This window comes from Falco rusticolus, chromosome 8 (assembly GCF_015220075.1).
Source record: "Falco rusticolus isolate bFalRus1 chromosome 8, bFalRus1.pri, whole genome shotgun sequence".
NCBI classification, from domain to species: domain Eukaryota; kingdom Metazoa; phylum Chordata; class Aves; order Falconiformes; family Falconidae; genus Falco; species Falco rusticolus.
Window position 1 is genome coordinate 57573133 of NC_051194.1, and position 17808 is coordinate 57590940.

At 43.7% G+C, this 17808-nt stretch overlaps 1 protein-coding gene across 9 annotated transcripts in view; it reads right to left on the reverse strand.

The window, feature by feature from the left end:
- AGAP1 (ArfGAP with GTPase domain, ankyrin repeat and PH domain 1) overlaps positions 1-17808 on the reverse strand; it is a 382678-nt gene that overhangs the window by 22843 nt on the left and 342027 nt on the right. For all 9 annotated transcript variants that reach the window (XM_037397858.1, XM_037397852.1, XM_037397857.1 and 6 more), the window contains one exon: positions 14617-14839. In XM_037397858.1, coding sequence (XP_037253755.1) covers positions 14617-14839 — 223 coding nt within the window. The remainder of the gene's footprint in view (positions 1-14616; positions 14840-17808) is intronic.

A 17808-nucleotide genomic window follows, 5' to 3' on the forward strand; every position in this document is an offset into this window, starting at 1 on the left:
AAAGAAATTCCACAACATAATTAAGAAATGTTCCCCTTTCCCAATTCCAAATTCTCTGTTGGCTTTAATTAACTTGCCCTACAGCAGTAAGCCAAGCAATGAGGTTGGTGAACTCTAAAAAGTATAAAGAAGTTGTCTGCACAGCTCCTATCCCACTCACATTTCAAGCTATGGGATGTTCCCCCCTCCCCCCCTTTTTTTTTTTAAAAAAAAATGTGGTTCTTTAACATATCAACTCATCATTGTTTTATAGCCTGGCATCCTGGAGAAAAACCTGTATCCTGCCTGCCAAATGCTAGTGCCAGTGGAGTTCTATTTAAATAAGAAAGTGAACAAGAAAAGATCCAACCAAACCATAATTCAACGTAAGACCTACATTACACCACAGGAGGGAACGGCCATTATTTCCAGAAGTGACCTGATGAGATGAATGATTTCACTGTGTGCCTCAGAGGGGCCCGATCCTCAGCTAGAATGCGGGCAGATCTTCTGACCCCCCCAGCCCATTAACATGTTGCAGACCATGGTCTGCGTCTTTCCACAGCCTGGAAACCTGTCCTTTGTAACAGATAGCACTGGAGATCACCAGCCAGGCTAATCTAAGGCCACAGTGCTCAGCCCGCCTCGGCTCACAGATACCCGATGATCCGAACGGCGAGGAAAGGCTGTGTGCAATAAGCCTCTGCCACACACGGTCACCCCATGTGCAGGCAGGGGGCTGGACACTTCCCAGAGACCCTGGGGTACCTGCCCCTGTGCGGGTCACACGCAGCGTGCGTGCAGCACGGGCACGCCGGTACATCTTCGTCTTCTCCCAAGGGGTGCCTGACAAAGCAAGCGCTGACCTACACCAACAGTCTCCCACTGGGGATGGTGTCCATGGCAGCCAGCTGGTAAACCACAGCTGGGTGCAGCTATACCAACCAGAACTGCAGTTCTGACTGCTACTCTTGCAACTGCGATGATATTTTAAATCCATTAAATCTTCTATTTCTCCTTGACTGGAGGTCCGAACAAGTGACTTCCATTTCTGTAGCTGTTTTTTCCCCCTCCTTTTTTTGCCTTAATGCAACATGCCAATTCAAGCAATCTCAGGTAACTATTTATGACTGGTCTGAGCTGTGGGAGTTGCAAAAATGACCAAAGCAGATCTGGTCTGGAAAGGCTCAGACAGGGCCACACGCGTGTAATTAGCAAAGGATTAGAGCTGCAAACTTTTGCTTCTTGAAATGAGAAAGGAAAGAAGTCAACTTCCGGATGTTATCTCAAGCTGGAGGCTGAAGATACCCTTCAGTTTTACAGTGACACAATCCTATTCTTTCCACTTGCGGAGGAGTCTTAAAAATGTTAATTGACGTTGTGATTTGATTGTGCATGCACCTCTCTTTTCCAAGTCTGCCTGATGCTGTAGAGGAGTGAAAATACGATGAAACCATCACTTAGAAATTCTGACCTGGATGAAACCAGGAAAATTTAAATCTTTTGGGGAAAAAGAAAAGTTAGCTGGGAGATTTCTAGGCCATGACATAATCATCTGTTCAGCATGAAGACTTTTTGAAGCTTATCCCATCCGTACCTTTTGAGGCTTCCCAATTATTAAGAGATGGCTTCTTCTCACTACCATACGTCTCTGCAGACTCACACAAAAAATGCTTCAGTGACAGGACTTTGCACCGTCTGCACAATCTAGTTAATAAGCACAGTAAGGCATTTCATCTCACTCTAATTCTTACCCTCTAAAGGCGCCGATTCGTCACCTGTGTTCACCTCAACATATTTTAGCCTGCTACTTAATTACTTCAAAGCTAGAGTGATGGTGGTCTTATTTCTTCTGGTCACTCTTTTCTTTCAGGGGCTCACTGCCGGCTCCCCCACAGCACCTGCACATCTAAAAATCCAGCAGTAAGCGCATTGCCTCTGACCAACGGATAATATTTGAGAGCCGTGGGGAAACTGCATTTGGGCTGATGTGTATATCAAGTTTCAGTCCAGTCAAAAGCCAGCACCATCTTTTCACTGCTGCCCTTTTCATTTAGTTATCTTACTGAAGTCTTATCTCCCCAGTCCCTTGCCATAGGCTACCAGCTTCCTGCAGAGCCAGAAACAAAGCTCAGTCTTAAACAAAGGAAAAAAAAAGGAAAAAAGTCACAAAAGAAAGTTGGTCACAGTTACTGTTATGGAGCCCTGCAGGTTCTGTAGCCACGACCAAAGCAAAGGCATGCTGCTGCTTCCGTGCCTAGTGTCACTGGCCAGCAAAGCCACCAGTAGCACGGCAAGGCACTGCCTTTTTGTAAAGTACTGTTAAGCATCGCCACTGCTGGTTTTAGGCATGCTCTTTTCTCTGCTGTACCACCAGCTCAAACAAAGCCATCTGCCATCCAAACAACCTCCGGAGGCTGAAACGGTCAAAAACAGTGCGGGAGGATGAAGGAACACAACTATCGCCATCGCTAGTGACGACTACCGCAAGCTTGTTGCCCATACAACACAACCTTCCCCTAACGTCCCATCTGAGCTAAGCCCGGGAAAAAGGTAACGTGAGGACCACCCTCGCCACCCTCTCAGCCTGACCAGTGACAGCCTGTCCTCAGATTTAACCACAATTGGTTTATAAATCTCTTAGCAGCAGAAAAAGCATGTAGAAACGTTAAAAATAATTTCTATAATAAAGCTTCAGCAGCACAAACCAGGAATAAAGTGGCTTTACTTTAAGTGCTCCTATGCCACATATAGCAACCAATCTGAACTATACGTTTAGTTAAACCACTTTACATTTGGTGGGACCTGACACAGAAAGACAGCCACGACCTTAGGGCAGGAGAAATGAAAAGAACAGGTTAAACACCAAGTACACAGAAAAGCTTAACCTCCCCCCGCCACAAACCCCAAACAACCCCCCCCCCTTTTATGTAAGATTTCTTTCTAACAAAATATGTATTTTTTAATATGCCAGATATTTCCCTTGCCAGCTAAGCAGCTTTACTGAGCTCCTCAGCAGCAGCAAACACTTGACTTCCAGTACTTTCCGAAGTTGAACGCCTCTCACAGATGAGCCTTTGGATCTGACTCCAGGAACCTCGTAATAGCTGACGCTTGGCATTTGGCATTCTTTTTCCTCAACTGCCTTTTTTTGGCCTTTTTATTATTACAAGTTTCAGCCTTGCAAACGTCTGAATTTTGATAGCAACACAAGTGTTAAATGCTTTTCCTTTCGGAAGTAACCGATAAAATAGCTACTATTAAAGACAGTGAGGGCAAAGATCGCTTTGGTAAGGCTGCCCGATGCTTTATATAGTAAACTTCATTTTTCAATTGCTTTTAGCTTGCCGTATTTAAGATGAAACTCTCCGTATTTATTCCTCAGGTGTTGTGGAGTAGCAGATGTGCACGCACACATACATGGAGTGGTATGGAATTTAATTTCAGTGTAAATGACAAAAAATGGGTTCAAGTAAGCCTGGCTAATGTAAATGTACTCCTCTGTAAACGTTCTGTTGCAAAGTTCAATCATTTCTGTGGTTCTGAGCAAGGAGCTGCTCCTGCAGTCACCAACGTATCTGTTGTCCTGCCAGTAAAAACCCATCTGATCTGACAGATGCTAACCCCTGAAAACAAGGAGCACGTGAGCTTAATCAAGTTTCTGGTGGTGGTGTTTCCCCCCCCCGCCCCCGATACTCATCTGTGCTGTGCTTACCCTGTTTCGGAGTTCTGACTGTAAAGCTGCACTACCACTGCACTCCTAATTCAGGTATTTCATCATAAACAGCTAAAATAAGCACCATAAATAACCTCACAACTAGCTCGGTTTCATTCTCCAGTCCATGCGGCCAATTCGAAGCTTGGCAAGGCAGCAATCTTTGTTTTATTTTTTAAATCCATCAGGGAGAAATGTACTCTAGAGTCCACCTGTTACCTATTTCAAGTTACCACTCATTGCCGATCGGTATTTTGATGCAGAGGAGTGACAGCAGGGCGCTGTGTCACCTTACACCTGATGTGCTCCAGCTGTGGGCTGCTGCTGGAAGGGCTGGCCTGCCTCCACCTGCCCCCTCACCCCTGGCCACCAGCTCCCACTGTTCCCTTTCCACTGACACAGTGCTCACACAAGACTGCAAGGGTGGAAGGGCAACACAGCACATAAGCCCAATGCTTCTTTCTCAGTAAAAGCCTTCCAGATGTCTTCAAGACCCTAGGGAAAACTAAATTACCTGGTCATCTTTGCACTTCTGCGGAAGAACTAACCATTATCCTGGTCTGGCTTCTGGGCAGAAACAGGGCATTTGCTTGGGGACCTGTCCCTTTGCAAGTCTGCAACGATGGCTGCAGTTAGATGGGTGGGAGGCTGCAGCCATCAAGGGATGGGCAATGTCACTGTCATATAGGTACTCTTGTCCATCTTTTGTTATGGCTGAATTTGCTGCAGCATGCGATTGAATCTCACTTCTACTTTCCTTCTAAATGCTTATGAAGGTATCAAGGAATTTTCTGGAGAAAGACTAAGCCGCTGTGGCTGGCATCTGACTCATTTTCAGTGGTACTGGCCTTTGGCCATTAGCCTGATGTAAGCCATACTTCCCCTCAATTTATAAATACAATATACAATGTTTTCTCATTCAAAGTTGAGGTCTTTGCTTTAATTAGCTCTTCCATTCCTCTGTTGTAGTACCACAGTTAAACACTGGCCCAAGTAGTTTCTAATAAATATGGTGATAGTTATCTCTTTGTTGGCAAATTCTGTGTTGACCTTTTCAAGTAGCTTATGGCCAAGCAGATGTGTAATCACAATGAAGACACTTTGGTCTTCAAATCTGAGCTGCCCTGTAGCTCTGCTAGGTGTTTGGGAGAGAACCAATACAAAACAAGAAACAATCAGTCCATATCTAAATGGTAAATTGTTTGAAGTCAAAATCCTACATTGTTTTGAGACCTTTAGAACAAGCACCCAACTGACAAACCGCTGCTTCTTCTAGCAAAAAACAACCAACCACTTTTCCTGATAGCTGATTATTGACTTACAAATACTGTTTTGACTTATGAATACTGTTTTCCCAATATATCTCCCCACTGCCTCACTCACCACTGTTCATACAGTAGACAGAAATCCTCCTTGCTTGAGTCCTGAACTTGAACCCTAAAGTATAACAGCTCATCAACTTCTTTTTTAGGGAATTTCAGCTTAACTTGGTGCTTTTCAGTGTGGCAGCTAAATACATACAAAAAGAGACCCCAAAACTGTCAAGAATCTCAGCAGAGCAGAGGTACCTTGGCTTGACTGTACCTCCAAGGTAAAACACTTCAGTCTTTTATTGCCTGTCCTGAACATTTCAGTCTTTTATCTTCTGCCTGCAGAAACCTCAAGAGGCAGGATGTCCTCAAACCCCTCTGACTTGGGAACTTTAATACACTCAAGGATGTCTTGCTTCAAGTCTTCTAGGTGTATTCAGAGTAGGTTTAATTTTTTCATCAACACTGAAAGCTACCTTCAAAAACAAGGGCTGAGTGTTTCCCACAATTCCTGGGGATGACATGTTACAGAAAAAACCCACCAAATGTCATCGGACTTCTAAGAAAATGGCAAAAAGCTGCTAATACAGAGACTGTTCCCTTCCTCTTCCCCTGTTGAATGAAAGCAAAGCTACCTGTTTTCTTTTCAAAGCCCCTTGAAGGCCCTTCCGTCCTCTTCAGTTCAGTATTCAAAGCCTGACCATTGCCTCTGGCCCACTTCATTTTTGTATCGTCACCACACCCTGGTGTGGCGGGTAAAATCTGGGTTTGGGGAAGGATCTTGGTGTCTTAGCTAGCAGGTATCGAAACAAGGCTGAAACACTCTGCTCTCCCCTGCCCTTCAAAGAAATTTTTCAAAGGACAAACAACAAATGAATGTATGGATAGTCTAACACCAGAGACATCAGAGACAATGACAAAAAACCCAAAGCAATGAGGATTTCTTTGACTCTTCTCTCCAAAAACTCTACACTACACCAGCAATACCTGGGCAAACTGGCCAGAAGGTAGTTGATAGGCAAGATGAAAAGGACATACGATAAACCCAGTGTCAGTGGAAATCTCCGCTGGCCATAGGGGTCCGTAACAGACATCACAGCACACACAGAGCATGTATGTATGTTCCACCCAAAGTATGAATGCAGAGAGCAGCGTGCCAGGCCTACATACACGTATAATCTAAATATTCAGAGAATTTAATAGTGGTACTTATGTTATTTAAATCTAAAAAAAAGATCAGTATTGTGTCTTTTCCATCTCTGCTTTTTAAGAAATGCTCTAATGCACTGCAGAAGGAGAGAGAAATACTTCCTTTGCAGGTTTCTCTTTCACAGGCAACGAGGAGAATGATTATAATAATTGTAAACTAGGCTTCTGTTTACAAAGTGTTTGGGTTTTTATCAAAGACAGATTTGCACACAAGAAACACGCAAATTGAACCAGAGAGCATTTTATCTAAAGCGCTTATTAACTTGGACAACTGGGGCCGAGGGGTTTTTTGTTGTTGTTTTTATTTTCAATCATCCAGGCATCTCCCACGCCGCTGTACAGGCACCGGTGTTTTACCAGATCAGCTCCTGGATGACAAGGTCTGCCAAGCAGCAACAAGGACAATAAAATAGACGGTACTACTACCAACCTTCATCTTTGGAGTATTGCATTTGAGCTTCTGAGGCCTCCAAACGGTGAAATCCGACCAGCCGCCACCCAAGCTGGCGTTTCATTTGCCTCAGTTATTCTTATTAGATGCATTTCCTGGAAGCTACTGGTAAGTGACAAATTTTATTTTTTTTTTTAATTTAATTTTAAAACAATTACAATTACTCTGATCTGAAAGCATGCAATCTAGCATGTCAGAATCAGTTCATTTCTACAGCCATACGGGGAAAGGTTTTAGTTTACTGGCAGCAATGAATCAGTCTTTTTATTTATGTGTGCGTTTGAAAACGCAATACTGTTATAACTAATAATTTATACATTTTCCTCATTATCTTTATGAAATATCTGCTGTCCAAAACAGAGCTAATAGAACTCCAGCTCACTGGGAGATGTGCCGTTCAGTGTAGTTCAGCCACTAAAAAGACCAGGAGCGAGTTACAACTCTCAGGGTTTATTGGTGGGTTTGGGTTTTTTTTTTCCTTTTTATTAATTCCTTCCCAAAGTCTCCCCCGTTCATAGGACTTGCTGAAATATCTTAAGTCAAACCTCAAGTCCCCTAGCAGCTGTTGGGTCGGCAGAAGCCCAGCTGTCTAAACTTTATTGGCAGTAAATGTCATTCTTGCACACAAACTGCATGCCTGGAAAACCCAAAGGCACATCTTGGGCTATCACATCCCATCACGTTCCCCGACAAGATGTGAAAACCGAAATGGAAAACGTCAACAAACTCCGGCCGCGGCGAGGAGTGGGGCATGCCCGCTGACAAGCGTGCCGCAATGACAGAAATGGACTTGGAGTTGCAATTAGTGGCACTGTCATTTTTGGGCGCTCCTGCCAATTAATTAAGCCTGTCAAATGGAAAAACAGCGGCATTCACATGATAATTTATATAGGGAGAGACTAGTCTAGCAAAGCTGCCGCTGCAGCCAACAAAATTCCCTCCAAGCGCTTAAAAAAAAAAAAAAAGATAAAATAAAAATATAAAGGGGGGGGGGGAGGGGGGAGAAAGAAAGTTAAACTGTCCTTGTTATAATTGTTAACTCTGATCGCTCAAGTAGAAGACGGGCTGATTAAAACTCCAAACGAGCCCCTAGCTCGCTTAAATCTCAGAGTCCGGAATGATAGAATCAGAGGAGTTTATTCATACCATTAAGCCCCAGAGAACTTAATTGAAAGAAGAGCATAGCCTGGACCTTGACAAGCGGGAGGTCACAGTAATTGCTGCCGGACATATTTAACATTAAGATAATCAGGCCATTAATTACCCTTTGGATCATTAAATCAGCCAGTTGCAAAATGAAATTTCTGCCTCTATTACTCACTTGAGAGACCACAGGGGTGGCTTTTAATTTATCAGTGAGCTTGAGATACAAAGGACCAGGCTTGGGGAGGAAGGAAAGGGGGAGAAAGGAGGGGGTTTGCTTCAGCAGAGGCAGGAATATCAATCCGCCATGCTTGGTGATCGTGGCAAATTAACTAGGTAAGATAACCTCAGCTTCTAAAGGCAGAAGCTGGGGGTATGTAAATAGATGAGGGCAGACAGGGAGATCAGAGCCTGCACACCACTTAGCAGGATAATAAAGGAAATCATCCTTGATTATCAGTGCTAATTTGGACACTGCCGGTAGCTTGTTATGCGTGTTCTGAGTAGCATTTAATTAATTCAATTGCTTGTTAATGAGGGAAGTGACATGTGGGGAGCAGATGCCACCCAACTGCAGATGGGTTCTGGTCAGCCCTTCACAATAAAATCTTTTTTTTTTTTTTTTATTTTTTAATTTATTTTTATAAACACCCTTCCCCCACCCCTGAAATGGGAAAGGTGTCAAGCATGGAGGAGCATTCAAAAGGCACAAAACACTGACCTCATCAGGCCAAGAACCGCTAAGAAACCAGACCTGACAATCGCAGATAGAGAGGTACTGATGTTCCTTCCCCCAGGCCCCATTTGTAACGCTGCGGCCTTATACCAGGAATCGGAGACCAACAGGACTATAACAGCAATCTGATGGCCAAAAGGAACAAGAAATGAGAGAGAGATGAAACGGAGCATCGTTACAAGATTCAGGATATGAACCCGGGATCTTAACTACTCAGTTTCCCTGGGCTTGCCCTTTATCTGTGCTATCCATAATGAAGGAATAATATTTTTTATGAAATAAGGGAGGCATGGTTTAATTTTTTTCATAGAAGGCACGGCTTACCGTTTTTCATAGAAGTGACTCCCCAGTTACCCCCCAGAAACCAGCGCACGCTCAGCATAGCTGACGCTAGCCTCAAACCAGCAAGCCAGGCTTCAGCTTATACTGTAAAAGTCTGCTAAATATAGTCAAGCTGCATAATGTTTTTTCTGACACCATTAAATTCAGTTCATTAGTGAGCGAGGGATCAAACTGGATCTTATGTTGGAAGGTGAAAGTCAATTCCTGACACTGCTGGCTTCTAACTCCAGACTTCTCAGGCAGCATTAAGAACTTCTCTATTTTCTTATAACCTTTGGTAACCAGAATAAACAGGGTGACTGCTATGCAAACAGACAACCTGAGCAAAATTGCAGCAGATGCTCCAACCTCCAAGCTCCATTTAAAGAGCTGCTGCCCAGGGCTGCCTCGGCAGAGCTTAGAACTGCACCTGAGCTTCCACTAACCGCTCATCCCTTGCTTTAAAAAGACACTTTTGATGGAGGTTCTTCCTATTTATGAATATTCTCAAAAAGACATAGAGATGATGGAGCCCTATAACGTTTGCACATAGCTAATGCACACATTCAGCATCACGTCAGCAGCAGAACAAAAAACGTGGCTGGGATGGTGCCTGGATATGACACTGCCCTCCCTCCTCCGGGCCAGCAGCTTCCAGCTGGTGGAGGTGGCCTTGTTCCTGGAACATCCCTCCCAGCAAGATGGAGATGGAGACCTTGGGAGCTCAGAGAAAGAGGGTGAGGGCCAGGGAGTAGCTAGTCACCTCCTGGAGCGGGCAGAGAGATGGTGGCAGCTCGTCTCACTTGGAAAAGGACATCATCATCTTAGGAAGCTGATGGTGGCAAGCAAATCTGCAAACCCGAAGCCATATAGGCAAGAATATTATGTGGAGAAAGTAAACCATGTGAGGCATGTCCAGAAGGTGGCTAAATATCTGCTAGGAGACCTATGTACCAGTGCAAAAGGCCTGGGCCAAACACGCTGTGGATGCCTCACACCAGCTTTACCAACAGCTCTGACATTCCTCCATGGAGCAGTTCTGCCCCTGCCCCACCGGGCTACCCCTGCGTTGCACTGCTCCAAATCGATGTTTTAAGAGTGTGCTTACACAGTATCAATAGCAATTAGAGGGGAAAATCCTGATCTCATCCCCAGACCCAGTTAATTGTCGCAACATTGATTTACTCTAATTTGACTTCTCACTCCAAATTAAACCCGCATTACTGAAGGAGGGACCGCAGGCAAACTCTCCCTGCTCACCCCCTCCCCTCCAAGACAATAAATTTAATATTGAATACACTTGGAAAAAAACAGGCAGTTGTTGCAGGATCCATACTGAAAGATCTTTCCTCCCCCCCCCTCTTTTTTTTTTTCTTCCTGCGAGTAATTAAAAGATGCTTTTCTTGACTAATGATCCCCCTGTTTAGAAATGGGAAGTCGATACTCCTTCACCAGCAGTCAGCTTCAATTTGTCACAGGGCTCCCGAAGTTTGAGCGGCGGTTCTCAGGGCTGCTGGTAATTGCTGGAACCAATTACCAGCCTTCCAAAGCTGACCTAATCAGGGACCCACAGACACCACCGCTCAGAGGCCAGCTGGTCTCCTTCTGCATTCACTTGTTTGCCCATGCTTGGGTTTTCTGCTGCTTCGACAACTTCTCCTGCTCACCAGGAGCTCGTGTTTATTCCTCTTTCCTCCCCAAAATCCCGTCAACACCCTGCGTCTGAACTTTGCTTCACGCTCCTGCTTTACTCTACGCTCCTTCCTTGGGGATCCCATTGCACCTGTGCTCCCATAACCTGCGCTGCCGTCCAGTTCAATGCCAGAGGCCATCCAAGGTGTTGATTTTGATCCAGAGGCACCGAATGACCTGGAGATCTGCTTATTTTATAACCTGCTGCTCAGGCTTGACGAGACCTGGCACGTGTTAACATTAAAGGACATACCTGGGCAATAAAAGCTTGGTGAAAGTAACAGGAGTAATGCCTTTTGCTACAAAATTCTCAGGCTTTGAGCTCACACCCTCCAATCTGAAAGCCTTTCTGACCTTCAAAATACACCATCAGGTTTATCTTGCCCCATGCCTGTCTCGGAGAAAGAGTTTGAGATGAACTGGAGTGGAGTAGACAAGGACAGCGGTACGGTATACTTGAGGTGGTTTAACTTGGGTAATGTTTATCTCATTTTCAAGCGTACAAAATTAAAAATACAAGCTGTACTCACAGCCTGGCATAGCTCTGTTTTTAGAAATATTGGTGATGCTTCCCTGAGTAAGACTCCTTAATTACGCCGTGACCTGGAGTAGCCATTTGGCAATCCCTCTTGTAAAATATCAGTCTCCCTGGGTCTCTCCACTCTTCCCTCTGCACAACAGAAACATATGGGATACCACTGCGATGGCTCAGTGATCAGTGCCAACTCCTCCCGAGCTGAAGGGACTTCTTTTGAAGCTATGTCAAGACTTCTAGGTTCCTTTTAGTCCAGCACATGAATGCTCCTTGAGCCTCCCAGCCCAACACACTCAGTATCTGTGGAGCAGCCAATAAGCCTTTTTCTGACCCGAGAAAACATGTGGGTTTCCACTGATGGCTTCGTCTCCAGTAGAGAGGCACAACACGAAATGGTGAAACCCACGTATGTCTGTCCCCTCTACAAGGAGGCCCTATTAAGAGAGGGTCCATCACTGTGCTGACAACTTCTGGTGCTTCGGGGGTGGCACAGCAGAGGCAGGAGAGTTAAGAGATACATCTATCATAAAGAAACGTGTGAGAAGATTGTATTTATCTGAGGTCTTTTACTGATGCTTTGTGCTAAGCCTTTGAGCAGTTGAGGGAACGGTTAAGAAATCTCCTGCTCTTGCGTTTCCAACACTTTCTTTGCAGGCACAGCCTGAAGGTCTGAGCAAATGTGTGGGAAGCCATGGAGGGTGGATTAGTGAGCATAGGAAGCGTAACTGAAAATGGCAGCACTACGTAGGACAGATGTAGTAAGTGGGGCTGTGCGAGGGAACTGGGGTATGAAAAAGTTCAGGAGAAACTTGGGAGGAAAATATGAGAGTACCTCCCTCTGCCACCTGATGGGGCTTTGGTGAGAACTCTGTAAGGCAGGAGCTCACTGAGTGTGTGAGCTTCCCCACACGGTGGTTCTCAGACCCTGGTTGATGCCAGAGCTCACCAGCATGGGCAGGAACAGCCTCCCAACACCAGCTCAGCTCTCTTCCCCTTCAGAAGGAGTTTTTCTGAATGCTTCTTTCTTCCCTCATCTCCAAACATCCTGGGACTCCCTCCATCCTTCCTCCACCAGAACTCCAAATCGGCTCCCCAACACATTCCTACTTGCTCACTTTCTTGCCTCTTCCTCCAGTACCTCAACTTCAGTTGCCTCTTCCACCTTCAGTCCCTCAACAACAAAAAAAGGGGTTTTTGTCGAAACCCACCTCCGGCCCATTGTAGCTGCTTCTGATCGGATACCTCATGCAAGACTGCAAACAGCAGTGAGAAAATGGAACGCACAACTTCCATCTAAAAGAACTTACTTTCTTGCCTCAACTTGGACAGAAGGATTATCATGCTAGTAGAGACCAAAGTAAAGTACAAAAGGAGGCACACACTTTGAAAAGGCAGACCTTTCCAGATATTTATGTGGAAAATACTACTTCAGCTCCTGCTGCAAACAGCAGAAAAAATGTGAGCGGCAAAGCAAGATTACAATTGCTCTTTGGGAAAATTTTCACATAATCTTAATTCTACATTTTCTAGCAGCTCTTCTATCACATAAGTGTGCACTTGGACACAGAGCTGGAAATAGATATTTATAAAATGAATCTTTTTGTCCAAAAATGTTATAGGTCAGGAAAGAAAGTGCAGTTATACTGATACACATAAGCAGCTGAATATAAACGTAACGATGTACAGAAACAAAGAAGAATTAAAATAAGCCCTGAGCATGAAATACAAAGAGAACAAAGTTGATTTTCTGTAAGTAAAACTCAATTCCAAACATAAAACCCGGAATTATTTAAATCAAATAGATGGCTCTCTTTTCATCACAGTCACATGTATTTTAGATTTTTCATGATAGTGTCTTTCTTATACGCATATTAAGATAATGTTATTTTTTTTTTAAGAACAAAAATCCAGTTGCGTGTAAGCCTTTTCCTTTTAAGTATTTAGAACTGAGGTATCTCTCCAACTCACCTCACTAGTAAGGAGCAACATGTATTTTGTTAGGTGCGACAATCCAATATCTCTAGATTAAAGCAATACTAATGACAAAGGCAGCAGTAAGTTGATTTCAATCCACCTGATGAAATCATTACATTAGCTGTCTAATAATATACACATATACAGCAGACATACAGTTAAGGCAGGAACAAAACCTCTGTGTAGGTCCCCCTGAACATTTTTATATGCACAGTCATTCATCTAAGTAGCCTGATTAATGTACTGGCTTCATTCTCGAAGATGAACCAAAGGTGGCACCACAAATTCATTTTTCAGTGCTAACGAAATAATGCAATAAGAAACAGTTGACTTTATTACAGACAACAGTACAAACCTACTCCTACACCGTAGGAGGTGGACCAGGTATATGCTCCCAGGTTATAGTTTCACTTCATCTAGTACTGGAAAAAAGCAGGGCCCAGAGATATACATCAAATCAGAATATAATTCCCTCTGATTTCTCTCATATTAAGGAGGCAAGCACCCAGAGCTAAACCTCCACCGTGCCATTTGCTACCTGGGGACCGAGCGGCGCTCAGATGCAGGCTGAGCAACCCCTAAGACAATAATAATGCACTTCTGAAGGCAACTTCAAAGGTCGGCCCAGCTGTGCAAGGTAGTCCAGAAGGTCCTTCTCTTGCCTCAACCCCCTGGTGCTGAAACACAGCCTGCCAAAGGTCACCCTGCTGCCCCCAAGCCAATATGTTAGTTAAAACTAGTAGCACTTACATCCCACATCTACTAATATCAGGGAAGTATTTTCAAAACGTCTTTCTTAGACACTGATCAGATAAATGAAGCATAAAACCCCTTTAGCTTTTGGTAGGAGAACGTATCGCAGAAAGGACTTTTTCACTGTGCTGAGCTATAAGAGTTTGGTAAAATACTGTTGTGATAGGAAACGCACACCCCCACCAACTTACGGGTTCACATAGATCAGATGAAAAAAAAGTAAGCAAGTCCACAGTGAGCAGGACTTCCAACAGCCGTGATGGGAACCGAAAGACCTGATGGCCAGGTCCAAATTCCTGGGAAAGCCTGAACTACTGAAGGCAGATTATTAATCACAAACTGATAGTCCAAGAGCCAGGAACTTTGCAGCTGCCTGAAACAAAAGCAATGCATGACAGTATAATTTAGATCGAGGAACAACCAGCCAGGAGGTTTCAGTCTCCCGCTGGTTTTGTTGGTCAGTCAGTTGAACAAAAAATTTGTAGAGCTGCTGAGGAAACTTTCACAAGAGTGAGAAAGTAACGGGGTCACTCAACTTTGGACACCCCCTGCCCTGGCACACGTTCTTCCTGAGCATGCAGTGAGGATAAATACACGTAAGGATTTTTACAAGGCGTACTCCAAGGAAGAATTTTTTAAAAGTCCATGTTGCAAAACGCTGCAACGCCCTCCTGCCTCTAACTGAAAGGCCCAAACGAGGATTGATGTACTCATGGCTCGCAGCCTTGGCCACCTGTAGTACAACATACTCCCCGCCACCCGCCGCATGCCACGGTGAGATGGAGTAAGCAGGCCTACCTTGTGGAGTCTGATGAAGGTTTCATATGGCCCTGGCTGTTCTCCTCCCAGACGCTGTTTGCCAGCTCGTTCCCGATAGAAGTCATCACCTTGATGAGCTCTATAGGCCAGTCGTCCAGGTCGAGAGAGCGGACCCGGGAGAGGTGTGTGCCAAGGTTGCGGTGTATACCTGAGCATTCGATACATATGAGGGCTCCCAGATTCAAGCTGGCCCAGTCAGGGTCTATGAGAAAAGTGACACAAGCGATTAGCACAACAAAACACCTACATAAAATTTTCTGGTTAATGTTTGTGGATAAAGACTTTGGCTCTGGGGGCAAAAAAATGCATGTGCCCTGTCCTGGGAGGGCTTCCAGTAGGGTCAGTTTTGCCTTGTGGAGACACTAACCCTCCTGAGAAACCCTCAGAGAGTGAAAAAATACCGTGGAGGGATCTCAAAAGCTGTGTCATTCCACCTCGAGTCAAAAGAAACATGTGATTTAAGAGAGAAAAGAAGAAACAAAGAAAATACAAACGCAGTGGCAGGCAGCTGATGAAGTAGTGGAGAAAGCCCCTCCTTGGGAATCTAGAGCCACTTGTAGCCAATTACAAGGGAAAAAGGAGGAAAAAAAAAAAAAAAAAAAAAGAGCGACTAGATACAGTATCTCTGTTGCTAACTACATCAACTCTCTTAATAACCATCTATATCATCACCTACATATGGCTTTTACATCTAACACACTATGGGGTATGTTTTCATCTCTAAGATCAGGGAGATAAGCGCTAAGATGAAAATGTGACACTTTGAACAGCCCCAGTTTTAGTGTATGAGCCAGAAGGATTCCACCGACACACACGCACACACAAAAAATAACCCCGCAAACGATAAGGCTGCGGCAAACCTGACAAAAGCTGGGAAATTCAAAGTCATTTCCCAAGATGGTTCGCTTTTTGTCACTGTCCTGTGTTATTTAAATCTAGATTTGTATGAATCTCCCTCTCTCCAACAAACATTCATTTTAACAAATGCAGTGAAAGATGGATGGGAGGAATTTTTGGTGGCTTTTTTTTTCCTCCCCCCCTGCTGTCAGATCTTTTCTTCTCGCCTTACCCTGGGCCTCCCGAAGAACTAGTAGGCTATCACAAATGCCAAGCAAGAAAATGGTGATTAATTGAGAGGGCAGGCAATTTTTATTCAAATCTAAATAAAATCTAGAGCAGATAGAACATGAATTTCCAGCGTCCCCTTCCATTTGGGAAAATTTCATCTAAAGAGTCATTTTGATTTTGTGTAATCCAAAATTGAAAAGTTATTTTTGGTAGCCAAAATATGTGGAAACAAAAAATTTCCTAGTTCTTTGCATGTCACGTCTGGACAAAAAATATGTAACTAAAATTATCTGCTTTCCTTTCAAAGTCCTGCATTTCATTGAAGGCATTGATTGACATTTTTCAGTGAGTCCTTAGAAATCTAAAAAATTTCACAACAAGAGAAATTCTCCATCTTATTTCACTTGAGCAGAAAACCACATCTTTTGTTTAAAAAGTTCCTGTCCATACCAGATCTTATACTGGGAATATACAGCATTTCAGATCTCTAAAAAATAAGGCGAGACAAAACTCCTGCCATGCCTTCCAAGTCCTTGGTAAGACAACTGTGACAAACTCCTTTCCTGCCTATTTTTTCAGGTTACCTCCACCAGTTTCGGTGTCTCACCAGTGGGGGAAGCAGTAGTATATCTGAAACACTAAAAAACCTGAAATACGAATTTGTCGGTAAAAGCTTAAACACAACAGATAATAATTTTAAATTTGCAAACTGTGACTCTGAATGAAATCTCTGTCCCTGACCTGAAAAGGCCAGGGTTATCTTCACAAAAATAAAGTGCACAATGAGCCCAAAGAGGCACAAACGGAGAATGAAGCAAGAGAAAAAATACCGATTTCTATTTTTCCAATTATTCTAACAGAACTGATGTTAAGGATCTGACCTGCCTCGCAAATATCTCTGCATACCTGAAGCACATCTAGTCTTATCTTCTACTGAATACATTTTTAAAATATTCACCTACTTCAAATTGACAGTGCTGGTACGATTGAAGTAATCCACCAATGCGATAACCATGAAGTTACATGAAATTTTGACAAGACAGTATTTTAAATTTAAAAAATCTGACAACACACAGCTGAGTTCGAAGGTGGAAAACCAGGAAAGGCAAGTGTTGAGCTCATTACAGACATCCAGTGAAAAACCAGACTTGTTGATCTTGGTTATCACTGGATAACGTGTATCAAGATGGGGCTTTAATGTGGAGCTTGGACAAGTGGCAGCATTCGATGGATTTTGGGAAAAAACTGACATGATGTCAATTAGGACATGTGCTTCTGCATGTGCACATGAAAAATTATTCTCAAAAGGATGTATGCTAGATGACAGAAGTCACTACCCACCAGTAATTAAGGCAAGATGTTGTAAACTACATGCTCAGGGTTGTCCCTGTTTGCAATTCACTGCTCCTGTCTGCACCTTCCTCTTGCCACATGTAGTTGAGCACTTTCAAAATCTCACGCCTGAAGATTTTTATCACCAATTTATACTAAAAAGAACCACCAGTCGTTAGTAAAGCTTAACTATTTAAGCTGTTTTTTTCTTATTTTTTTTTTCTCCCAAGAAGATGACAAAAAAATCAGCTCCCTTTTCCTGTTGATGCTAAGAGTAATTCTAAATTGGAGGATGCTCAGATTATTTACAAGCATGTAACAGACTCTTCTCCAGTATGCATGCATCTGGGATTTGATGGTAAAAAAAAAGAGCCCATTCAATGCAGCTACAGATGCTATAAAGCTGTTTTCCTCTCTTTGGCTTACTTACAATTTGTCAAACAAAATATGGGCTTTTTAACACCACTAAGTATATCCAGATTACAGTTTTCAGCTGTCCGTATTAAAGGTGCTTAGCTCTTTTCTTCTCCAAAACCCTCCCCCTCACTTTGACTTGCACCTCAGTCAGATTGATCATTTGAAGGTGAAACCTCTTGGACCAGTTCTTTTAGGAGAATAACCCCTCTCCGACGTCTCCTTCATCCCTTTGGACCCGAGGTGGCTGGTGAAAGGCTTTGCTATGCTAAATCCTCATGAGCTCAGCATGTGTAAGATAGCTCTGGGCTGAGCAGAGAAATCTTGAAAGGGAGGAGCAGAAGAGCCAGGGAAAGA